The following is a 22,689-nucleotide window of genomic DNA, read 5'->3' as shown; positions in this document are numbered from 1 at the left end:
GTGCCATAACTATGCTCCCACACCCCTTCAACTGAGTGCAAGCCATCCTGCCATGGGGTCAGATCCAAAGCCCACTGAAGCCGGTGGAAGGACTGTTGCAGTCTCCTTCTGTGTGATATGTGGGACTATAAAAAGATAAGTAAACAACAGAGAAATGCATACACTCTGAAATATTATTTTTATTATGTAGAAAAATGTCTTCTCATACTAGATTTAAATAATATATGATGAAACTGCAGTGCTAAGCTTAAATTGACTCAAGATCGCTGAAGCATATATTAACAAATGAAAGCAAAAATTAAAGCAGTTACTGTAAATATTGAAAATAATAAAAACTCTAGAGGAAATGCTAGCATGAAATAAATATTGATGATATAACTTGAAGTTACAATATCATTACATTAATGACTTTCTATTTAATTTCCTATTACCATAGCATATTACCACAATAAATCAAGCTGGGTCATGTGCACTATTCTGTGAATTATTAACGTTTAAAGATAAAATATTTATATATAAAAGGTTTATATTTATCTGAATACATTAGAGACAGGCAGTGCCATTAGGTAAATGATGCTTGATACAGTCAACTGCATTCTGGGATGTTGCAAGTTTTTGCTGACTTCTTTAAAGACCTTGAAGGGTTCTGAATTTTAGTGTACTTGTGGCACCTTAAGGTGCCACAAGTACTCCTGTTTTTTTTGCGGATACAGACTAACACGGCTGCTACTCTGAAACCTGAATTTTAGTGTGTTGACATCAGTGATGGGCAGCCGAGAGATCGCTACTGGGGATGCTTTGTAGAACCTAATATATGAATTTCCCATATTTTTAAATAAGCACCTCCACCTAACTAAAAACTAACACTGAAAAGTCTGAGCCAGATTCTTGGCCCAGCTACAGTCCCTTTGCATTGTTCCAGGGGTGGAAAGAGGCTGTAAATCTGGTCTTTCTAAAACCCTGTGAGAAGGAATCCCTGGGTGGCGCAGGGCTGGCATAAGCAGCTGTACGTCAACTCCTGCCCCCCAAACTTTTGGTGTAAAGGTTAAACAGGACATGGCTGGGTTCTGTTATGTTGTGCTCCAGAGTGATCCAATGGCTGCAAGAACGGCTCAGAATCTGGCTACCTTCAGAACTGGGGAGTTACAGAGGTAGTGTAAAACCAGTTTTAGTTCTCCTGCTCTTGCACTGGGTACAGCAACTGGTCCCTTAAGACCCTGAGTCAGTCAGGGCTTAAATACCTGCCTAACTTTAAGCAAGTGCCCAGTCCCACTGACTTCAGTGGGTCTACTTACATGGTTAAAATTAGACAAGTGCTTAAGTACCCTGCTGAAGTGGAACCTAATAGGATAGGAAAAAAGAGGGAGAGACAATGGAGGAAAGCATCAAGGACACAAGTGGGCTCCAGCTCACTGATCCTGTGGCAATCATAGGATACTAAATTACAGAACATGGTCATTTTATAACCCTGAAGCTTGGATGCAATATATACTGATAACTGACTGTCACTAACTAAAAGAGAATAGAGGAATCTGGTAACAACTACTATATTTACATTGCATAACAATTTCCATTTTATAGATGCCAAGGCTAGAAGGGTCCATTACATCATCCAGTCTGACCCCTGTTTCACAGGATTTCACCAAGTGATTCCTCCAACAAGCCCATAACCTCTCGTTGAAGTTGAGCATCTCTTTTGGAAAGACATCCAATCTCGATTTAAAGATTTCAAGTGATGGAGACTCCCCCACAACCGAAGGCAGAATATAAAGGTTTCTTGTGACCTTGTCTTTGATACGCCCATTGTCTGCAGCAGGCCAGTTAAATATAGCAGATGTAACCCCTCCGGGCTATGGCAATGCCTTTTCTTTGTCCCATGAAATCATATTCAAATTTGGCTGAGAATGAATGTATTAAAAATTGCCATTTCCTTTCTCCCACTTGTACTCCTCAGGAAATTTGTGGAAGCTTGTCAAAAATCAATGAACATTCCAAGGCTGAGCTCATGCTACCACCATAGCAGTACCACTGCACTGGGGCACCAGAGAACTGCCACAGAAGAGTGGGAAGAGAACTGGGCTTGGTTCTCTACTCACTGTAAACCTCTAAACCCAGTGCATGGCCCCAATGGCCCATTTATCCCAAAGAGCACCATGTCAGGCAGGAAATTTCCCCATCTCGCAGGCAGGGAGAGATATATGGATCAGGCTCCCCACATTCCCCTCCCCCAGACTCACCTCATGGCCCCCGTGGACAACAAACAAGTCAGGAGGATCCTCAACTCCAGGGGCAGAGGGGAGGGGGAGGGGAAGGGAGAGAGAGAGAGGCGCTGGCCCCTAACCAGACTTCAGCCCAGCACCTGGACCCAGCGACCCATTTCCCTCCCACTCTGGGAAAACTGCCTTCTCCTACTGTCAGCTTATGTTAGTCTGGCAGCTCAAATAGTAGCAGATTATGCTGCAGTGTTGAAGGTTCAGGAGTCAGACCCTGATGATGATTCATGATAAGGGGTGGAGGCTGCTACAGTTGCATATACAATTTTTTTTACCTTTATCTTAAACACACACACACATGCACACACAAATCTGTGACCCTAAGAGCATCCCAATGCCAGTTGACATACTGTTATCATGATATATACCCAAAAGATGGCAAGTAATATATCATTGGAAAACTAATAACACACTGATCATTAATATTCTTGTGTGATGTATGTACAGTAAATCCAGAAAGGACTTTATCAATATGTGCTGGAAGTATGTTCTTAAAATGTATTTAGCAAGCAATGCCTAAGCCACACCTGTTCCAGACAAAGGAATGTGGTTCCACCTGTTTGACTGGGTGTGACAAAAGACCAAGGAAAGCACATTAACATGCAAGCTAAACAAAGCCACCAGGACAGCAAGTGGAGAAAGCTGACCACCTAATCTCGATGGGGGATGGAGACTGCATCCCAGGAAGACTTCCTTCCTCTTGAAGCAGGATCAATGAATTTTGGAAAGATAAGCAGAGAGGAAGCAAAGGAACTGAGTACTCTGAGCTCTGCAAAGGGTCCTGGCCAGAGAGTCTGGTAAGCTACAGTGTCAAAGAGACTTGTAAGAAACACTTTGAACAAGAGACTTTAATTTACTAAATCAGGTTTTAGTCTTAGAAGAGTATTTTTACTTTTGTTTGCTTGTAACCCTTTCTAACTTTATTCCTCATACTTGGAATCACTGAAACCTATGTCTTTTTGTTTAATAAACTTGTTGTACTTTTAATATAAACCAATTCAGTGCTGTGATTAAAACAGTGTTTGTTAACCCATGTTAAGGTAATAAGCTGCTGGATACTTTCTCTTTAAGGAAGCAGCTAACTTAACCTCTGAGAGTGTTCAGTGATAGGGCTGGACACTGCAGAAAGTCATCTCTGGAGATCTCAGGAGTTGGGGTTCACTGATTGTTACTTGTTAGACAAGGTCTGGACTGGCAGAGTCCTGAAGAGTTTGCTGGCAGGACAGACAAGCTGGTGTGTTAGGGAGCTGATACATAGCTTTGCAGCAGCAAAACTCTCAATTGCTGCGGCTGAGAAGGGTAACACAGAAAGTCACAATTCTGGTCACACAAAAACTATAATAAAAATTTTATTTGGGTTGCAAAGCACTTGAAAGTTAGAAAATGCCAAATGTAGAGCTGCCCATGCAATTTTAATTTGCCCTCCTTATGCTATGAATTATAATCCAGTCTATAATTACATGATCACCCACTATTTTTTCCACAGGATCTCAGCCTCATTCAGTGCACAGGATGGACATACAGGGAGCAGAATTAAAGGTTGCACAGGCAATCAAAAATTTGGTATTTCCTAACTTTCAAGTACTTGACTTTGCAATCTAAATAACGTTCTTTATAGCAATATCTTCTATACAATACAGACATTTCCTGATATAGCATGTATAACAACCAACCTATTACACCTCTACCTCGATATAACACTGTCCTCGGGAGGCAAAAAATCTTACCATGTTATAGGTGAAACTACGTTATATGGAACTTGCTTTGATCCACCGGAGTGTGCAGCCCTCCCCGCCCCCCGAGTACTGCTTTACCGCTTTATATCCGAATTCATGTTATATCAGGTCGTGTTATATCGAGGTAGAGGTGTATTATGGTTTAGATAGTATTTGTTATTTTCCCTCAGTCCTCATCACTAAAAAAAAAATAATAAAAAAATACCGCCAAACAGCAGCTCTAAGGAATTTTAAGAAAGAAAAAAAAACCAGCAAAAATTAATCAATTGAATTCAAAATTTTGGGCAAGATGTTGGTTTTCACCTGCAACCTGGATTCAGAATCAAAATCTGGTACTAGCTATCTTATACAGCTCTTGGGCTGAACCCAAACCCTGAATCCAAACAGCTCTGAACTTTGAGGGGGTTGTAATGCAGATTAATATTTAGTAGCTCAGGCACATCTCTTGGCTATTACTATTACACCTCTACCCCGATATAACGTGATCCGATATAACATAAATTCAGATATAACACGGTAAAGCAGTGCTCTGGGGGGCGGGCGGGGCTGCGCACTCCGGTGGATCAAAGCAAGTTCCATATAACGCGGTTTCACCTATAACGCAGAACGATTTTTTGGCTCCCGAGGACAGCGTTATATCAGGGTAGAGGTGTATTATTAACTACTATATATATATAGCATTTTACAAAACACAAATGACAATTGTGTGCAAAGAACTGACTTTCACCTAACATTTGTAAAACAATAATTTATAGACCATGTGAGAACTACTGGTCTTCATCTAAAAGGTGAATTCTTTAAAAATAAAAAAAGAAAACCCTCAGACAAATGCAAATGTTAATTTAAAAGAAGAACAAAGAACAACATGTTCCTGTCCTGACAGGTTAATTCAAGTACAAAAAGCGACTGCAGATGGCACTATTGTCTTATATTAAAAAGTACCAACAGAAACCATGAAGGTTTGTTACAGGAATCTTCCATCTTGCTCAATGCAGTTTTCTTAAAATTCCCATGGTGAGAGAGTCCTTTTTTGTTATATACCAATATTGCCGTATCTTTGAATCGTGTTTGAAAAATCAACGTTCACTTTAAATTTTGTTATGACGCCTCTTGGCATGATCCATCTCTCTGAAAAATGACATAATCTGTTACACCACAGGGGAGCCCAGGATGGTAGAGCCAAGTTTCCAAACTGCTTTAATAATGGGTTCACATTCAGAAGGAGGTTTAGAATATTCGGTGTGGTTCTGTTCCAAATATGCATACTGTATTTTAAGTATTTTCATACCATCTATACAAAACTGACCAGATAAAATATTACTATTAGTAGTAACATTTGTTCATATACTAAATATTAGTATTAATTTAATTTTTCAGAACTTTAAAATGTACCTTATTTTCAGATATGTCCTGTGAGTTTAAAGTTCAATGCGACTGGGTTATCTTGGAAGACAGATAGTATTAGGGGACAGAGTAATCTCTCTTAGCCCTTAAAATGAAGCCCTATACAAGGATACTCTGCATCACTCACCAGTCTAAAATGTTTGCATTGAGCCCAATGTGGCAAGTACTACTCTTGTGAGGAAACCCTTTATTAATAAAAGTGTGCCAGCAGGCCCTTTGTTAATAAAAATCCCTCCTAAAGGCTCTCTTATCTCTTCCTCAATGGGCTCATTCCTGCTCTCAGTTAAATCAATGACACCATTCCCATTAACTTCAATGGTGCAAGATCAGGCCCTATATAGAAAAACTGCTTTTTTAATATTTAGTGATGGATTTAAAATCTCCTTTTAAAAATATGTCTTTAAAAGAGAAATGAAGAAAAGAAGTTCAGTCAACTAGGGAATAAACCAGTCCATGTTAAAAATGTAATTAATTATTGGTAAAGAATGGCTAAGGGAAAGGTTAGAAAATCTGAATATATACAAATCAGCTAGTCTAAACGATTTACATCCTCAAATATTAACACAATTGCTTAAAAACTGTATTGAACCACTACAAATTATTTTGGAATAGTCCTGGAGAATCAGGAAGGATACAAGAAGACTGAAAAAAGTGAATGTTATAATAATCTTTAAAAAGAGGGATGCTATCAATTACCATCTGATAAAGCCAACATCAGTCCCCAATATAATAGAGAAACCAATAATAAAAGAAACATCTAGATTCTAGAAGTAATATAGCAATGGGCAACAATCAGCATGAATATATAAAGATCAATTCTTGCTAAACAAATTTGATTGTGTGTGTATATATCAAACAAATTGGTGGATGATCAGAATGTGGTAGATATACTATGTTTATATTTCAGTAAAGCATCACATGGATTGAAAACTGACTGGTGGAACTTCAGCACTCATAACATACGGCAATTTATTCAGTTGGGGAAAGAGCCTTGTGGGATTCTGCAGGGATCGACGTTGTCTGATTTTATTTAACAACTCAATGATGATCTGGAAGAAGGGATCAACAGCATGTTAATGAAATTCACAGACAACACCAAATTGCCAAAAGGAGCCATGGGAATAGCTCCCTTTTCAACTACTGTGCCTTTCCCTTTTATCTTTGCTCAAATGCTTATTTTCTGTCTCCACCCTGGATCTCCACCAAGCTCATTTTTGACCCTTTCTTGACTACATCTCAGAACCTAGTTCTCCTTCTTCATCCTCCTTGACCTCTCTAATGCCTTTGTCACTGTCAGTTACTCCCTCCTTACTAATATAGTCTTTATTTAGGTTTGTTACTGTCCTCCCTTGATACTCTTGCTGCTTCTCTGACCATTCCTTCAGCATCTCTTTCAGTAGATGCTCTCCCACTTTCTGGAAGCTCTGCCAACTAACAGCTTTGTGTTTTCTTCCATTTGCCCCTTACAAAAGGAATGCCCTCACTGAATTATTTTGTAAGGCTACTATCTCTTCTCAAAGCCCAGCTCTGTTTCAATGACTGAAAATAACTGGCCAATTTTTCAATAGCTATAAATGAAATATATAGGCAGGCTATTCAGAAGCAGGTGGGGAATGTACATATTTCATGAGGTAACTGCAAAAAAATATATCTGTGTATATGTACATATGGGTCTATTATCAGATTGATGATCAGTCCCCCCCACACCTCTTAGCCTGTTGCTCCTCGTTGCAAATTGTAATTTCTTTTGAATAAAGAATATTTTTACTTCTATGTTTGCACAGGACCTAGCACAATGGGGCTCTGATCCTGACCAGGGCACCTGAGCATTGCTGTAACACAAACAATAGCAATAAAGACTACAACAAATGAGATTCAAGTTGAGAGAATGTAAGCTCATAGAGTGACTGAATGCACCCCTGTATTCCCACCCTACACACTATTGTAATAACCCTTGTACAAAATATGCCTTGTGACGTATCATTTGAAAACTGGTTAATAATATCATGGATAAATGTATGTAGCAACATTATGTGTAAAGTTATGAAATTCCCCTGTATGATGTTAAAGGCAAATGTTCAAACTCAGGTAGCCCCAGTTAGGTAGAACTAGTCAGGCAGACCTGTCTTAAACAAAGGGATGCGTGTTTGCATATAAGCTGTAAACAGAGGCCTCAGGCAGTGACAGGGGGAAGAAAGAAGGCAAAGATAATCTGCATCTTAGTAAAAAAATAAAACAGCATAACTCCTCTCCCCATAAGATGCTATATCTCCTTGCTCTGGGCTGGAAAGAACTTTATCTAGGGGTCACTCTCAGGAAAATAGACTTCAAAGGGTGACTGAACTATAAAAGTAAGGGGCAAAACCACCCCAAGTTCTCTCGTCCTATCCATCTCTCTCTTTTCATCTAAAAAGACAAAAGAAATATCTGTTAGACTTTGAGAGCAGATCCTGGCCTGAGAATTTTGTCCCTAATGTTACTAGAAACATGTGGGAAAGGACTTCACCTTGAACCAAGTCTAATTTGTTAAGTTTAGAAAGTATTCTGTCTTTATTTTTCTTGTAACCATTTCTGACTTTAATGCCTCATTACTTGTTGTAGTCCAGGGCCACCCAGAGAGGGGCAATTTGCCCCAGGCCCCACAGAGGCCCCCACAAGAGTTTTTTGGGGCCCCTGGAGCGGGGTCCTTCACTCGCTCTGGGGGCCCCGGAAAACTGTCGCGGGGCCCGGGCTCCCGGAGCTTCTTCCGCTCCGGGTCTTCGACGGCAATTCAGCGGCGGGGGGTCCTTCTGCTCTGGGACCCACTGCCGAAGTGCCCTGAAGACCCACGGCAGGGGGGTCCTTCCACCCCAGGACCCACCGCCAAAGTGCCGGGTCTTCAGCGGCGGGGGTCCCCCGCCACCAAAGACCCCAGGCCCACTGAATCCTCTGGGCGGCCCTGTTGTAGTCACTTAAAATCTCCCTCTTTGTAGTTAAACTTGTTTTATTTTTTAAATAAAACCAATCCAGTGTTGTGAGCTGTGTGGGTAATTTCATTTAAAGTGGCAAATTGTTGTATAGTGACCTCTTAGAGGGGCAATGGATCTAATACATCTGGACTGTTCAGGAGAGGGCTGGACAGTGCAGAATACAGATTTTGGGGGGAAATCCAGGACTGGGAGTGTGTTGGGGTCACCCCTCATGTGAAAAGCAAGGCCAGTGAAAGCCAGAGTATGTCTGGTGTTTGCTGACAGGCTGGTGGGGTCAGAGCTGCTGGACCAGGGCTGTAACTATGCACAGACACTCATGGTGTGACCTGCATGCTAGCAGGCTGTTTGTGAGCAACCCAAGTTGGAAGCTACAACAGCAAAGCATTGTGAGGCACCCAAAGTTGCAGGGCAGGGGTGACACAGCCCCTCACTGGTATGGATTGCACCCCAGAAAATAACCTGAAACAGAGCTATCCAATAGGAGATAGAAATTGGAAAGAAGTAATGCTGAAAGAGGCTTAGATGTGAGAGTAGGCAGTGAAATAGAAGGGAGTATGCATGGGGATATGATAGCAAAACACACCATTGCAATTCTGAGTTGCATATGCAAAGGCATTACATGGAGCATGGAAATGATAATCCTTACTTCAGGGCAGTGGTGTGACTGCAGATGATAAACCTTTTCAGAGCACAAAGATGTTGATAATGTGGAAAAATCAGATTAAAGAAAAAAATAATTTTGAGGCTGATGTGATTGACCTATAAGGAAATATTTAAAAAGGCATATACGTTTAGCTTGGCTAAGAGATGATTAAGGGGAACTTTGATAGCAGTCTATAAATATATGAAAGTTGTTAATACTACAAAGAAAGAAGAACTTTTGGGGTGGTAGAGATCTATGCTGAGGAATAATCTCCCAAGGGAAATGAAGGAAGATCCTTAAAATGGGACATTTAAAACTAGACTGGACAAACTGCTAGAAAATATACTATAGGAAATAATTCTGCATTGAAGAGGGGATGAAATAGGTGGTGTAGTGGGGTGGCTGCTCCACTCCTGCAGAACAGGGGTTCAAAGCAGCCATGCTAGGCTGATTGGGAAAGCAGCCACAGGTGTGGCTGGCTAAATCAGGCCACAGCTGACCTGGATAAAAGGGCTGTGGGGCCAGGAGACAGGAGAGTCTCACTCTAGCCCTGGAGAGGGAAGGGCTAGCTGCCTGGGAGTAAGGTACCTGAGGTGGAGCAGTGCTGGGGAAGAGGAAGGGAAAGGGAGCTGGGGAGCTCTAGCCTGGTAAACCTCCAGGCTGCAGGCCTTGTTGAAGGCCTATGAAGATACTGGGGCTGCAGAGGGGCAGCCTGGAGACAGGCAAAGGCAGCAGGTCCTACCCCCTTGCTGATGATGAGTGGCCATTACAGACTGCAGTCCGCCCCAGGGAAAGGGGGCTGGATGACGACTGGCAGTAGCTACTGAAGCAAGGTGGGTTTAGAGGGTTGGGGGTTCTCCTGGGAGGGGAGACCCAGAGTGGGGTTACTGCGGAGGGCAGAACCCCAAGGTAAGGGGCAGCAGGGTCCGGGAGCAACACGGGGGCCTGAGGCAAGTGAGACATCGGCCAGCAGAGGGTGCTCCGAGTGCTGGACAAGCTAATTCTCAAGAAGACCAGCAGGAGGCAATGCGCTGGTGAGACGTTGCCCCGCCATAGTGGCCTAAAAGGTCTTTTATTGTCTAATTAACCTGAGTCTATGATTTAGCTTCATTTAGAGTAGCAGACATTCTAAAGCCATTCTTGTTCTACAAACTAATGGGTAAAATCTTTCTTACTTATAAATTCTTCTTTTTCAATATTTACTTTGCAGTAGTGCTTAGAGACCAAATTTGGATCAGTGCCCTGTTTTGGTAGGTGCTGTACAAACATATGCAAAGACACCGTCCCTGCCTAAAGAACTTACAGTCTAAGCAGAGAAGTAACATACAAAGGGTCTAGTGTGGGGAAAAGACAATTGATTATATATATATATATATATAGTTTGGGGGTTTTTTAAATACTGTTAGAAGTAGATGAAATAAGTGTCAGGTATCCCCATTTAGGTATTCAAGGTTGTGGTGTGATTGCCCATGATAAATTGCTCTAAGCTCTGGAACTGCGATACAACAAAGGTATTAATGAAGTGGAAAAAATAACCTGCTGCTTTCTTATAGGTGTCATGGCCTATAAGACTTAAATAGGTCTTGAGGAGAGGGTAGAGGACTTGTGGATCAGTTCACGGCTTGGGGTACATGAGTATGGAGTAGCATGGAAGAGGGTGAGGGATGTTTGTGCAAGGAGATGACAAACCAGATATACGCAAATGAGATGCATGTGCAAGAAATATTTCCTTGGGGTGCCTCCCTGAACAGATTCATTCCCAGTTGGATTTCAAAGTGCAAACAGAAAGCCTAAATTAATTTTCTATAGCCATTAAGTTAATACTGCTGCGCCCCATTATTAATTTCTGTGTGCCACTTTTGGTATTCTGGAACCACTCTGTAGTAACATCTTGATCCTGTACTTTATTTACCAACATCACTATTATTAACGGATGGCCTGACTCAGTCCCACTGACTGAGATCTCCATGAACTTCACTCTTCCATACAAACATTTAATCAATCAAATAAATGTTATTTATATTTTAAACCATCTTTCTAAATTTAATGTTTAGTTCTAGATGTGGTTTGGTTGAAAGTGATAGAAAGTGACATTAATGACAAATTATAACAGGGCTTGCATGGCCCAATAATATGAAATGTCACATCTAAGCCTGATTCAGCTTCTAAGTACAGTGAGTCAGAGTCACCCTGGCTAGCACAAGCAGATGGAAACTATATCTCGCTGCATTGTTCAGGTCCACTGCACCTCAAGGAAGATTTGCTGAAAGGAGGGCCGCAGCAGCATCAACGGGTGCCTGAGGTTGCTGTCTCTGCTAGCGGCAGGCAGCTTTGATCTTTATTGGTGGCTCCATACAAGTCCTGCAGAAACTGCACTAACAATGTGCTGAGTTACCTCATCTCCTGGCCTCCTGTCCCTGGCCAGTGATGTCTGTTTTGGGGTCTGTGATGGGTACTTGTGCACAGCAAAAGGAGAGGTTGTGAGCCCCTAATGCTCCTCCACTGCCAGAGAACAGCATCTTTCGCATCAGCAGAAACCAGCACAGATCCTAGAACAAAGGTGGCTAATATTTGATTTTACACTGACTGCACCAAGCTAAGAGGCACAGAGTTTGATCTCAGAGCCTCTTTCTTAATTTTATTACCACCTAGTCACTGTATTATGCAGAGGGATGCAGTGGAAATGCATACACAGACAGATAATGCAACTTACAAGTACCAATCTGTCTTTATTTAGAAGCTTTTGCCAGCAAGCTGCCAGAAAAGCAAAATAACTGATATTCATTGGGGCTTTCTTTGAAATACGCTGCATCTATCCATCTATCCATCCATCTGACATAGCTAATAGCTAGCTGGCCTCTTAGTTTGCTAGTCAATGTAACCAAAAGTATGATTAATTGATTCACCACTTTTCAATAGTAAACAATTAATACTCTTTCTGAAACATATCCAGAGGCTTTTACAGACCAGACTGATTCTACCACAGTAAGTAATTGTGTATGGAAGAACTGACATTTTTAAAAGCAGATTGCTAAATTATGCTTGGTCACTTGGTTGTGCCTGTTAGGGGTGATGTGGAACTGTACTGTCCTAGGGGGAGCGCTGAGAGGCAAATTGCATCCCTGAGTCCCCAGTTATACAGGGGAAGTATGCCCGCTACTGAACCCCATCAGGCAGTGCAGCCTGCTCCCCCTTGCATGCCCAGCTCTATAGGGTGGTTAGAGGAGCCTGACACAGTCATTGCCCACCTTCTTCTCCTTTTCACTCTTCAACGCTTCCATGCTCCTCCAAAAACTAGGGTCTGAGTAATTCCTGCACCCTTTTTGAGTGCAGGGACTGCAATTCTGCCTGGCCCTTTTGCAGGCTGTGAGGCGTAAGACTCCATATTCCCTCATTTCCCTAATGCATATCTATATAAGGGCCAGGTAGAATTGGCATTGACTAGTGGCAGAGTGGACTTCCATTAAATACTCCTGAAATAATGTGTGTGTTTGGAGGTTGCTGAGACTCCAACAGGGTTCTACACCTCTACCCCAATATAACGCCACCCGATATAACACGAATTCGGCTATAACGCAGTAAAGCAGCGCTCCGGGGGGCTGTGTGCTCCAGCAGATCAAATCAAGTTCAATATAACGCGGTTTCACCTATAACGCGTTAAGATTTTTTGGCTCCCAAGGACAGTGTTATATCAAGGTAGAGGTGTACCAGCAAAATACTGATACTGACTTACTGACAACGACTAGTACTGTAGTTGATTGAGAAATAGAGATGTTTTTTAAACTACGAAAGGAGGAGATGTCAAGAGGAGACACTTGCTTACTAAGTGATTTGAATTGCATATCTTGGTTCAAAAGGCTATCAAATGACTATGATTGACAGCTAACTGCACCAATCCATGCATTCAGGCACTCCTTCACTTCCTGTCCTAATTATTACATAGTGGTGCCATGGGCTGCTAAACAGCAACCATGTTTCACTCCAGATGTGGCAACATTTCAGTGGTGGATGAGCTCATCCTTGTGTATATACTGTAAAGGGTTGAAATGACCGCTGGTATAATTCAAAACAATATAATGGCTTCTCTCAGTTATGTCAGTTGTCACTGGTGCATATGGACCACTGTGCTGGCAAGGGTCACGAAGAATGTCATGGCAATGGCCTATCCTCCCCAAACTTGACATGTCCTTTACGCAGAGATGTACACGGCTCCCCCTCTGTTTGAGAGAATCCCCCTGGAGGGCAGTTATCCAGCTGCTTTGTGTTGCCTCCTGAGTGCAAAATAACTAGAAGGACCAAGAATCTAATCTATTACTCTTACTTATACTTTAAAATTCTGTCACATACACCATCTTGGACACTTTTGAGGAGAGTAATAGGTCTTCATGGGAGTTGCAGGGACAGAATCCTGTCCCTAATGAATGACCAAGATACATGTACATTGGCCCTGTAGTTGCTTTGTGGACACTATTCCAGTCTCTGGACTGAAACAGAGATTATTTTATGACTACAGGATGTAAAATTGTGGAGCCATAGGTCATATCCATGTCCTTCTACAAACTGGCTCATGGTACATGGAGGTAACATGCAGCCCAATGTGACTGTGTGGATGGGGTGTTAAGGCTACATACGAGCCTCCTGCAGCTCCTATGCTGTCTGGTGAATTTTCTCCAAGAACGATAATTTTTTAGCTGGCAAAAGCTTAGTTTAAAATGACCTCTTCTGAAAGTAACACATACATTTCCCTGCTTCTTCCAAAATTATAACTGAAGACTCAGACAATAGCAGCAAGAAATAAAACCTCCTTTTAAAAACGTTTAACTAGATGAAACAGACCAGCCAATACAAAGAGAACAGAGTGACTGAAAAACCAGCTACAAATGTAAGTCATTGACTTGTTCTTCACAAATATTCTTGCCATTAAATCAAATCACTATGTTATACCCAACAGTAGGATCCTTTTTATGTTTGTAGGAGTGCCTGTTGTGCATCACTTGGTAATGAGAAGCTTAATGGTTCTTTCCCCTTAAAAGTAAAAGAGGCATTCATAAATAATTGTACTAGCACATACAAACTGAAAAAGCTATCAAAAGAACATTTGCCTACCACTTTCTTTAAGCAATAAAAAATGGTTATTAACCTTCTGTAACTGTTGTTCTTGGAGATGTGTTGCACATGTCCATTCCCACTCTAGGTGTGTGCGTGACCTGAGCACAGTCACCAGAAATTTCTCCCTCAGTGATACCTGTTGGGGCAGTTTGAGTACCCTCTGCTGCCACGTGCCTATAGTGCCAGTATAAACTGCCCAGCCAGCCTTGCGCCCCCCCCTCAGTTCCTTCTTTCCAGAAAAACTGGGATGTAAAGGGGAAAGAGGGTAGGTTGTGGAATGGACATGTGCAACACATCTCCAAGAACAACAGGAATGGAAGTTAGTAACCGTTTTTTCTTCTTTGAGGGATTGCACATGTGCATTCCACTCTAGGTGATGCCTATGCAGTTGAATAGGTGGAGGGATTGGATCCAAGACGAAACTGTCTGTGAAGAGATTGGGAGACAATCTCATCCTATCTGCTCCCGCTACGAACAATTGGGTGGACCTTTGGAATGGTTTAGTCTTTTCTATGTAGAAATCTAGGGATCATCTAACATTCAATGAGTGAAGGTGCTGTTCTTCCCTATTTCCATATGGCTTTGGGTAAAAGACAGGAAGATAGAGTGCCTGATTGCAACAAATTGTGAAACCACTTTTGGGAGAAAACTGGGAGGAGGATGTAACTGCACCTTATCTTTAAAAAGAGTATATACGGAGGCTCTGATGTGAGGGCATGGAGCTCTGAGACCACCTGGCCAAAGTGATGGCCACTAAAAAAATCACTTTCCAGGAGAGTTACAATAATGAGCATGTTGCCAATGGTTCAAATAGAGGTCCCATGAGCTTTGATAAGATCAAGTTCAGGTCCCAGGAAGGAAAGAGCTCTCTTACTTGAGGATATAGCCCTTCTAGGCCCTTCAGGAATCAGAGAGAGATGTCACTTCAAAACACAGACTGGTTATCCAGAGCGGCCCCTGACCCTGTCCCTGGTAGAAGTCGCCGGACAGGGGAAGCGCCAGTGCCCGTCACCTGTCTCCCACAGAAACTGCAGGGTGGCAGGGGAAGCCCCCACACCCACACCCACTCTCTGGAAGAAGCACTGGGCAGGGCGGGAGAAATCCCAGCGCCCTGATCCTGGTCCCCCACAGAAGTGTGGAGGGTGGCGGGGAAAGCCTCTGCACCCAGACCCCAGCAGTGGCCCTGGGATTGGAGGAGCTCTCACTCTTTGCTGCGGCCCAAGGCTGTGGTGCGGGGATAGAACTTCTCTGGACTTGGGGCCATGGAGAGGGGGAGAAAGGAGCAAAATGGGTTGCAGGGCTGCAGTGGGGAGGGGGGGCAGAATGGGAGAACCCTGGGTGGAACAAGGGTGAGCCCTGCCCCCAGGGAAGAGGCAGAAAGGGGTGGGGCTCTGGGCGGGGCTGCAGGCAAAAGGGGCAGAATGGGAGCAGCACTGCAAGTGGAAAAGGTGAGGCGGGGACCCCCACTTGCTCTGGCCCAGGGCCCCAGGAAACTTTAATCCACTTCTGATCATGGGGACTGGTAGGGTGCTGTCGAGTGTCCCAGCAAAAGGCCTGCTTAGATCCCCCTGGATGTCTGGATGGCCAGACATAGCCATCATACCTGCATAGCGGGTTTCCCCTTTGACAGTACTGAAGGGCCTGGTATTGAACAATGATCGGAACCAATGGGTTTCCTTCCTGACTGCCAGCAGTGACACTGCCAACTCTTGTATGGCTGGTGATACCAGTATTGACAGCAATAGAAGGTCTCTGGCAGTAGCAAACACCACTGGCAAGGGCGGCACTGAGAGAGTGTTGGTACCTCGCTGTATCGCACATGTAGATGGCTCATCTGGTACTGGACTCAATGGTGTCTGTCTAGGTGACAGAGTCAACGGTGCTGACTTCTGTGGTACTGAGACAGAGGAGTACCCTGACTTAGGTCACACTCTACTCTGATGTCTGTGCCTGGCTGTCTTCAGTGCTTGACAGCCAACAGTTTTTTGTGCCTTTTCTTAGGCACTGGAGATGGTGAATGGTGCCGGGACTCTAGTAGGCTCCTTACCGATGCTGGGGCCCACTCTATGCTCAGTCAGACTGGCCTGCCTCAGATGGAGGTCTCAGTGCTGCCTCCATGAGCAAAAACTTCAGCCTGGTCCTTCATGTGAGGCTTAAAGTCTATGCAGATCTGGCAGCGACCCCCCACGTGAGCTTCTCCCAGGCACTTCCGGCAGCTTGAATTAATGTCACTCAGGGGCATAGCCTTGTTGCAGGAGGTGCAGGGCTTGAAGCCCGGTGACCGAGGAATGCCTTGGCACCAGGTAACGGACAAAAACGTTGCTAACTCAGTAAGTTACCAACTTACACTAAAATTGACAACAACTATTTACAACTAGCTAACTATGTACAAATATATAAGAGAGGACGTCTCTGAGAGCCAGCCAAAGCAAGGATAGCAGTTCCAGCAAACCTTCCTTTGCTATAGGAAGTATTCACCCACGAAAGCTCATGCTCCAAAACATCTGTTAGTCTATAAGGTGCCACAGGACTCTTTGCTGCTTCTAAGACGAATATGCATATATGTGTAGTGTATATATAAGGCTTCCAGGTCAGGTAAGAGAGGCAGCAAAGATGAGAAATTTATTTGACTTCAAAGCCATTTATTGAGAGTACTAATTACTTCTGACCTGTGACAATGATAGAAAGAGTCCCTTTGTTCTAATATTGAACAAGAAACTTTATTAGAATATGGGGAATAGTATCATATCTAAAGCTACTTTGTCTCTCTCTGCTGCGCTACAGAACTTCCCCTAGGACCTTTTCCAGCCCTTGTCCTGCCTGGCTTGCTGTTATAGAGTTAAAGAAATAGTACACGTCACCACAGCTTCTAAGCTTTATTGGATTATGCATTCTGGCACGAATCTGGAGTTAGGCATTCTGGGGGTGAATCTAGAGCACACATGGTCAAGATGTGTTAATTCATATGCAACCTGATTTAGCCATTACCCCACATTTTATGCAGTTTCTTCTGCTCCTAGAAGGACTTAACTGGGCAGGGGACAATCCAAGTCATAATACAGATCCACATTAGCATAGATTTTGAAATAAAAAAGCCAAATAGGGGCTGAAATTTGCCTGTGGAATGCCAGATATTGGGAAAGATATTTGAAGCAAATGGTAAGAGCCAGATGCATTTACTTCTGTGAAAAGGGGGGACTGAGGGTATGGAACATACAATATGACTAAACAAAAGAAGGAGGAATTTATAGCAACAAAAAAGAGCCAGTGACTGGACACACTGCCTTTTTCTTATGGTCCATTACCTCATATTATACACAGATATAGTTCAGAATTCTCAATCTACAGGGAGTCTTTTCTTTTCTTAGTCTTACACTGGTTTACTTGTACAGTGAAGACATAACTTTATATACACCTGATAAGTATTCAGAACTATAGTTGCAGTCACTCTTGTCCTACCTTCCTGTGTAAAGTTGAGCCCTGAGATCCCAATGTATGTGTTGCAGACTGTTTTGTTGTTTGTAATTGACTGGTTAGCGTGGAAGTTATTGGGCAGAGAATCTTTTGGTATTTAATGCCTGGAACTAACCATTGCACCTAAGAAAAATATTGTATGATGTTGTTCCGTGGTCTGGGCTATCCTGTCTTTTTAAAATGTTGATGGTATTTTTCATTTGTTTGCATATCCTGTAAAGAAGATAAATACTAATAAAGAGACAAATTCTTAGGTTTTTGATTGAGGTTTAGGCTTTGCTATAGGAAGTTATTCATGTTGTTTCCACATAGTGGACAGGGCTAAGAATGTGTTCTATGGGTTGGTGGTTAATATGCCGCCTTCTAACATCTTATCTTTCCTTTTACTGGACCATATTTTGCCTGTAGAAAGAAAATACTGTGCAAATTTCAGCTTAACAGCATTATGTAATAACCCCTTTCCTTGCTATTTAAATTGACAAAAGTGTGATGTTATTACCAAAAGACAATAATACATGTTATGGAAATATCTTATGTATTTACTGAATAGAAATAAGTGATATACCAATACAACATCTTTAAAAAACAAACCATACTGCACACTCTAGCAGGTGTGTTGAAAGTGACATACCTTTGATTTCATTTTTCTCCATTTCTTTCAGTGCCTGAACAAATGCCAACTGACTCTCGGTAAGTGGCCAACTGTTATACAACACCAGTGCTTGTATAATGTACTTGTGAGACTGTGAAGCCAAAGGCAATATGTTAATCTGCTGATGATATTAATACACATCCACAGTGAGCATCCTAAAGTACTTCAGTAAACTGTTAGACATTGAACACAGGCTGCCTAACTACAGCAAGAGAAGCCATAAATTAGTTCACAAACTTATACATATCACATTATTCACAAGAATCTCAAAAGAAGTCTCAGTATTAATGTCAAACTACATTGTTGTAATTTCCTTATAGAACTGCACACTCGCTTGCATGTTTATCAAAGTGAAACTAAGTTGAGCTATAGAATAAGGAACTACACTCCTTGAAGGTTTTCATGTAACATTTTCCTGAGCATATGGTGCACAAAGACTTCTTTTTTTCTATAAAACCATAAACCCTCAACAGCTCACTGAGTTTTGAGTGCTCATACTGTAGAGTTATGTTTGTAGAAGATTATCGTTTAGATACGCTCCCTCATAAGGGACAGTATTATGAACATAGGAATTTGGAGATGTGCCTTGGAGACGGGGATTGGGAACACCACATGGCTGTATGCAGCAGTTCACCACAGTAACTCTCCAGTTTGTTTTATTAAAGTTTTATTCCTTTCTCATTCACTGGTTTGTTATTTAATGAACCCCACGATCATTACATAGACGAGGACATATGATTCACTTTTCAATAGAGATCTGTGACTAGTAAGTTGCACTATTCATTATTTACAATGAATAGTAAATTATTCTAAGAGTATCTCTTATTCTCTTCATCTACTAATGTTATCTCTGTGGTAAAGAAACAACTGAAAGTAGGCATGATTCATCTACCTGTAGAGTTAACAATTTATTGAAATTAAACCCCAGTCTTAAGAACAAAAAATCATATTTAGCTAACGGGAGCAACTGGCTACAGGAAAAACAAGCACTGTTTGGCAGCAGAAGTACATCCACATTATTTTCCTACAAATACATAAATGATGTCAGGGGAAGGCCAAGGGATCTTTCGAACTGTAAGTTTTGATATCCCTCCTAAAAAATTCTTGCCTCAAGTAATGGGCAATTTTTTTTTCATGTGCTGTATAATGGAACATGAACTTATAAGAAGTCTGCCTCCAGAAGTATCACATGTCAGTTTCAAATGTCTTACACAATTTTACATGGAACAGATGACGTGCCTGCACTTCGTTTGACCCTGACTCTATCTTGGCATGATTTTCTTTTTCTAGACTGTAAATTCTTCCTTGTCTTTCTACATATCTGTACTTCATCTAGCACACTTTGCACACTATTGTAATATAAATACAAACAACATAGTAAATAATCTTTCCAACGAGGGCCTGGCTCCAGAGGACCTTTTACCATTTGGAAGCTGTGATGGGTGACAGAGTAGGGACCCTGTTTTTTCTCTGGTTTCCTGGACACACATTACCCTGCTTGGGAAATTTTGCTGTGTGCTATGAAGGCATTAGAAACACTAGGAACATGGATGGACATGAGGACTTGTCACACCTCAGAAGCAGTCTGCCTCACTGAACGGGGAGCTACTGGTGACCCTCGTGCCACACAGCAAGCTACTGAAAAGTGGACTAAAATAATTGAATTTGGTATCAAGGGGGTTCCTAAACAAATATATTTATGCAGAGATACCTCATTGGCTCTAGAGGAGGGTTGCCAGGGGTTATCATTCTAAATTTAATCATAAACCCTTCAACTGTTTGTGAAAGTTCAGCTGTTTTCCATAGACACTTTGGAAGACAGCAAAGACAACAACTGTCAACAAGGAAGATTACCTTGCAAGTAGAGATCTATGAAAAGTTTTTTTTAAAGTATTCCCAAACATCAAATCTATAAAACATTCTTGCAGTTTACTTGGAAATGAGTGTCATGCCCATGACAAGTAAAGCTTTTCAATCTGTACATTGCTTCAGGGCTGTTTAGCATAATTATAATTAGGCAGGCCAAAAAAGAATTTGAAGAATAACTAGCCAAAGACTCAAAAACTAACAGCAAGAACTTTTCTAAGTACATTAGAAGCAGGAAGTCTGCCAACAATCATAGGGATCACTGGATGATCGACATGCTAAAGGAGCACTCAAGGAAGATAAGGCCATTTTGAAGAAGTTAAATGAATTCTTTGCATTCTTCACTGAAGAGGATGTGAGGGAAATTCCCTCACCTGAGCCATTCTTTTTAAGGGAGAAATCTGAGGAACTGTCCCAGGTTGAAGTGTCAATAGAGGAAGTTTTTTGGAAAAAATGATAAATTAAAAAGTAATAAGTCACCAGGACCAGATGGTATTAACCCAAGAGGTCTGAAGGAACTAAAAAATGAAACTGCAGAACTACTAACTCTCGTATGTAATCTATCATTTAAATCAGCTTTTGTACCAGATGACTGGAGGACAGCTAATGTGACGCTGATTTTTTTAAATTCTCCAGAGACAATCCTGGCTATTACAGGACAGTGAGCCTAACTTCAGTACCAGGCAAATTGGTTGAAACTATAGTAAAGGACAGAATTATCAGACACATAGATGAACATGATTTGTTGTGGGGGAGTCAACATGGCTTTTGTAAAGGGAAATCATGCCTCACCAATCTATTAGAATTCTCTGAGGGGGTCAGCAAGGGTGATCTACTGGATAGCGTGCACTTGGACTTTCAGAAAGCCTTAGAAAAGGTCCCTCACAAAAGGCTCTTAAGTAAAATAAGCAGTCATGAGATAAGAGGGGACTTCCTCTCATGGATCAGTAACTGTTTAAAAGACAGAAAACAAAGGGTAGCAATAAATGGTCAGTTTTCAGAATGGAAAGACGTAAATAGTGGTGTCCCCCAGGAATATGTGCTGGGACCAGGGCTGTTCAACATATTCATAAATGATCTGGAAAAAGGGGTAAACAGTGAGGTGGCAACATTTGCCGACATAACTATCTTGAGAAATTTTGTAAAGTCCAAAGCAGACTGAGAAGAATTACAAAGGGATCTCACAAAACTGAGTGACTAGGAGACAAAATGGCAGATGAAATTCAATGTTGATAATTGCAAAGTAATGTACATTGGAAAACATAATCCCAGCTATACATTTACATTTGCTTTGCATCACTCTCTATTGAGCACTGTGCCTAATAGCCTTAGAACATAACCAGATATTGCTTTATCTTGTTAAAATAAGCAAGTCCCAAGAGTTTGTGTCCCCTTTGTCCTAGTAAATCACACTGAAATGTTGAGAAGTCTGTTGATAATAAGAATGGGGTAACAGCTGCACCTTTCTGCAAGCCTGTCAGATCTAATACCACAAAAGTTTGGGAATAAATCCCATATGAAAAGAGCAGGCACAGAAATGTCTAAGTCTGATGTCCATTGCTGCAGTCAACTGAGGGTGTGACATTCACAGTACTGTCAGGAGAAGGACAGATGGAGAAAGAGCTTCTGAGTGCCTGATCTATGCCTTAAATATAGGTCTTCTGCCCTTGAGATCTTTTGTTTTATTGGGATGGCAAATCTGAGAACCAACAACCCCAATTTATATGGAGAAAAGTAAAAATGTACCTTCAAATCTATTACAGTGGAACTTACTTCTAGTGTACTCAAACAGTGAAAATCTCTACAGTGAAGACCTTCAAGTCCCACATTGTTCAGATTATTGCAGCATGCAATTAATATTCTGATTATAAAATGAATCTGCTTGTTTTTCTATAAAAACTCATTTCACTATAAGAGAACTCAGATGTATATGTACAGAATGTTAAATGGTGTTGATATGATGGGCTCATAATAATTCTGCCTTTCATTCTTTAATTATTTTACAAGTCTCACAACACACTTTTGATGTATATAAATATTACTGAACCACTTTGCAGATGGAGAAACTGATGCATAGAAACTAAGTTGTATTCTTGAGGGAACATTCAGTCTCTTTGCATTGCCAAATCTGGATGTTATTTCTTCTACACATTCTCCAAAATCCATTCTTACCACTCTAACCCCACTGTCAAAACCCTCAGCCATGCCCCAATAATCGCACATCTCAGCTTCTGCAGCCTCTTCTTCCATGACACACCCCCTGACCTCTCCTGTCCATCTAGAATGCAGTTGCTAAACTCATAAGTTTCCTACCTTTCTCAGCAATCCTAATTAAATCCTGTTACTGGCTTTTTCAAACTATTCTCAATCAAATTCAAGCTTCTAGTTCTCACTTTCAAAGTCCACTACCACCACCACAATCTCATATTACTTCTCTGCTAGGATATACTTTTATTCCCTGCTCACTCCCTTTACTCCACCCAAGATGCTCTCACTTATAACTTTTTCCTGCTCTTGGACATTGGACATTTTCCATGTAACTACTTTTCCTAACTGGAACTCT

The 22,689-nt window shown here is 41.7% G+C and overlaps 1 protein-coding gene across 3 annotated transcripts in view; it reads right to left on the bottom strand.

Annotated features, from left to right (window-relative positions):
- The window catches only part of ADGB (androglobin), a 215,269-nt gene that overhangs the window by 18,453 nt on the left and 174,127 nt on the right, over positions 1-22,689 (bottom strand). For all 3 annotated transcript variants that reach the window (XM_045012031.1, XM_045012029.1, XM_045012032.1), the window contains one exon: positions 18,240-18,351. In XM_045012031.1, coding sequence (XP_044867966.1) covers positions 18,240-18,351 — 112 coding nt within the window. The remainder of the gene's footprint in view (positions 1-18,239; positions 18,352-22,689) is intronic.

Source organism: Mauremys mutica, chromosome 3, assembly GCF_020497125.1.
Source record: "Mauremys mutica isolate MM-2020 ecotype Southern chromosome 3, ASM2049712v1, whole genome shotgun sequence".
NCBI classification, from domain to species: domain Eukaryota; kingdom Metazoa; phylum Chordata; order Testudines; family Geoemydidae; genus Mauremys; species Mauremys mutica.
This window is presented reverse-complemented; position numbering and strand designations above follow the sequence as displayed.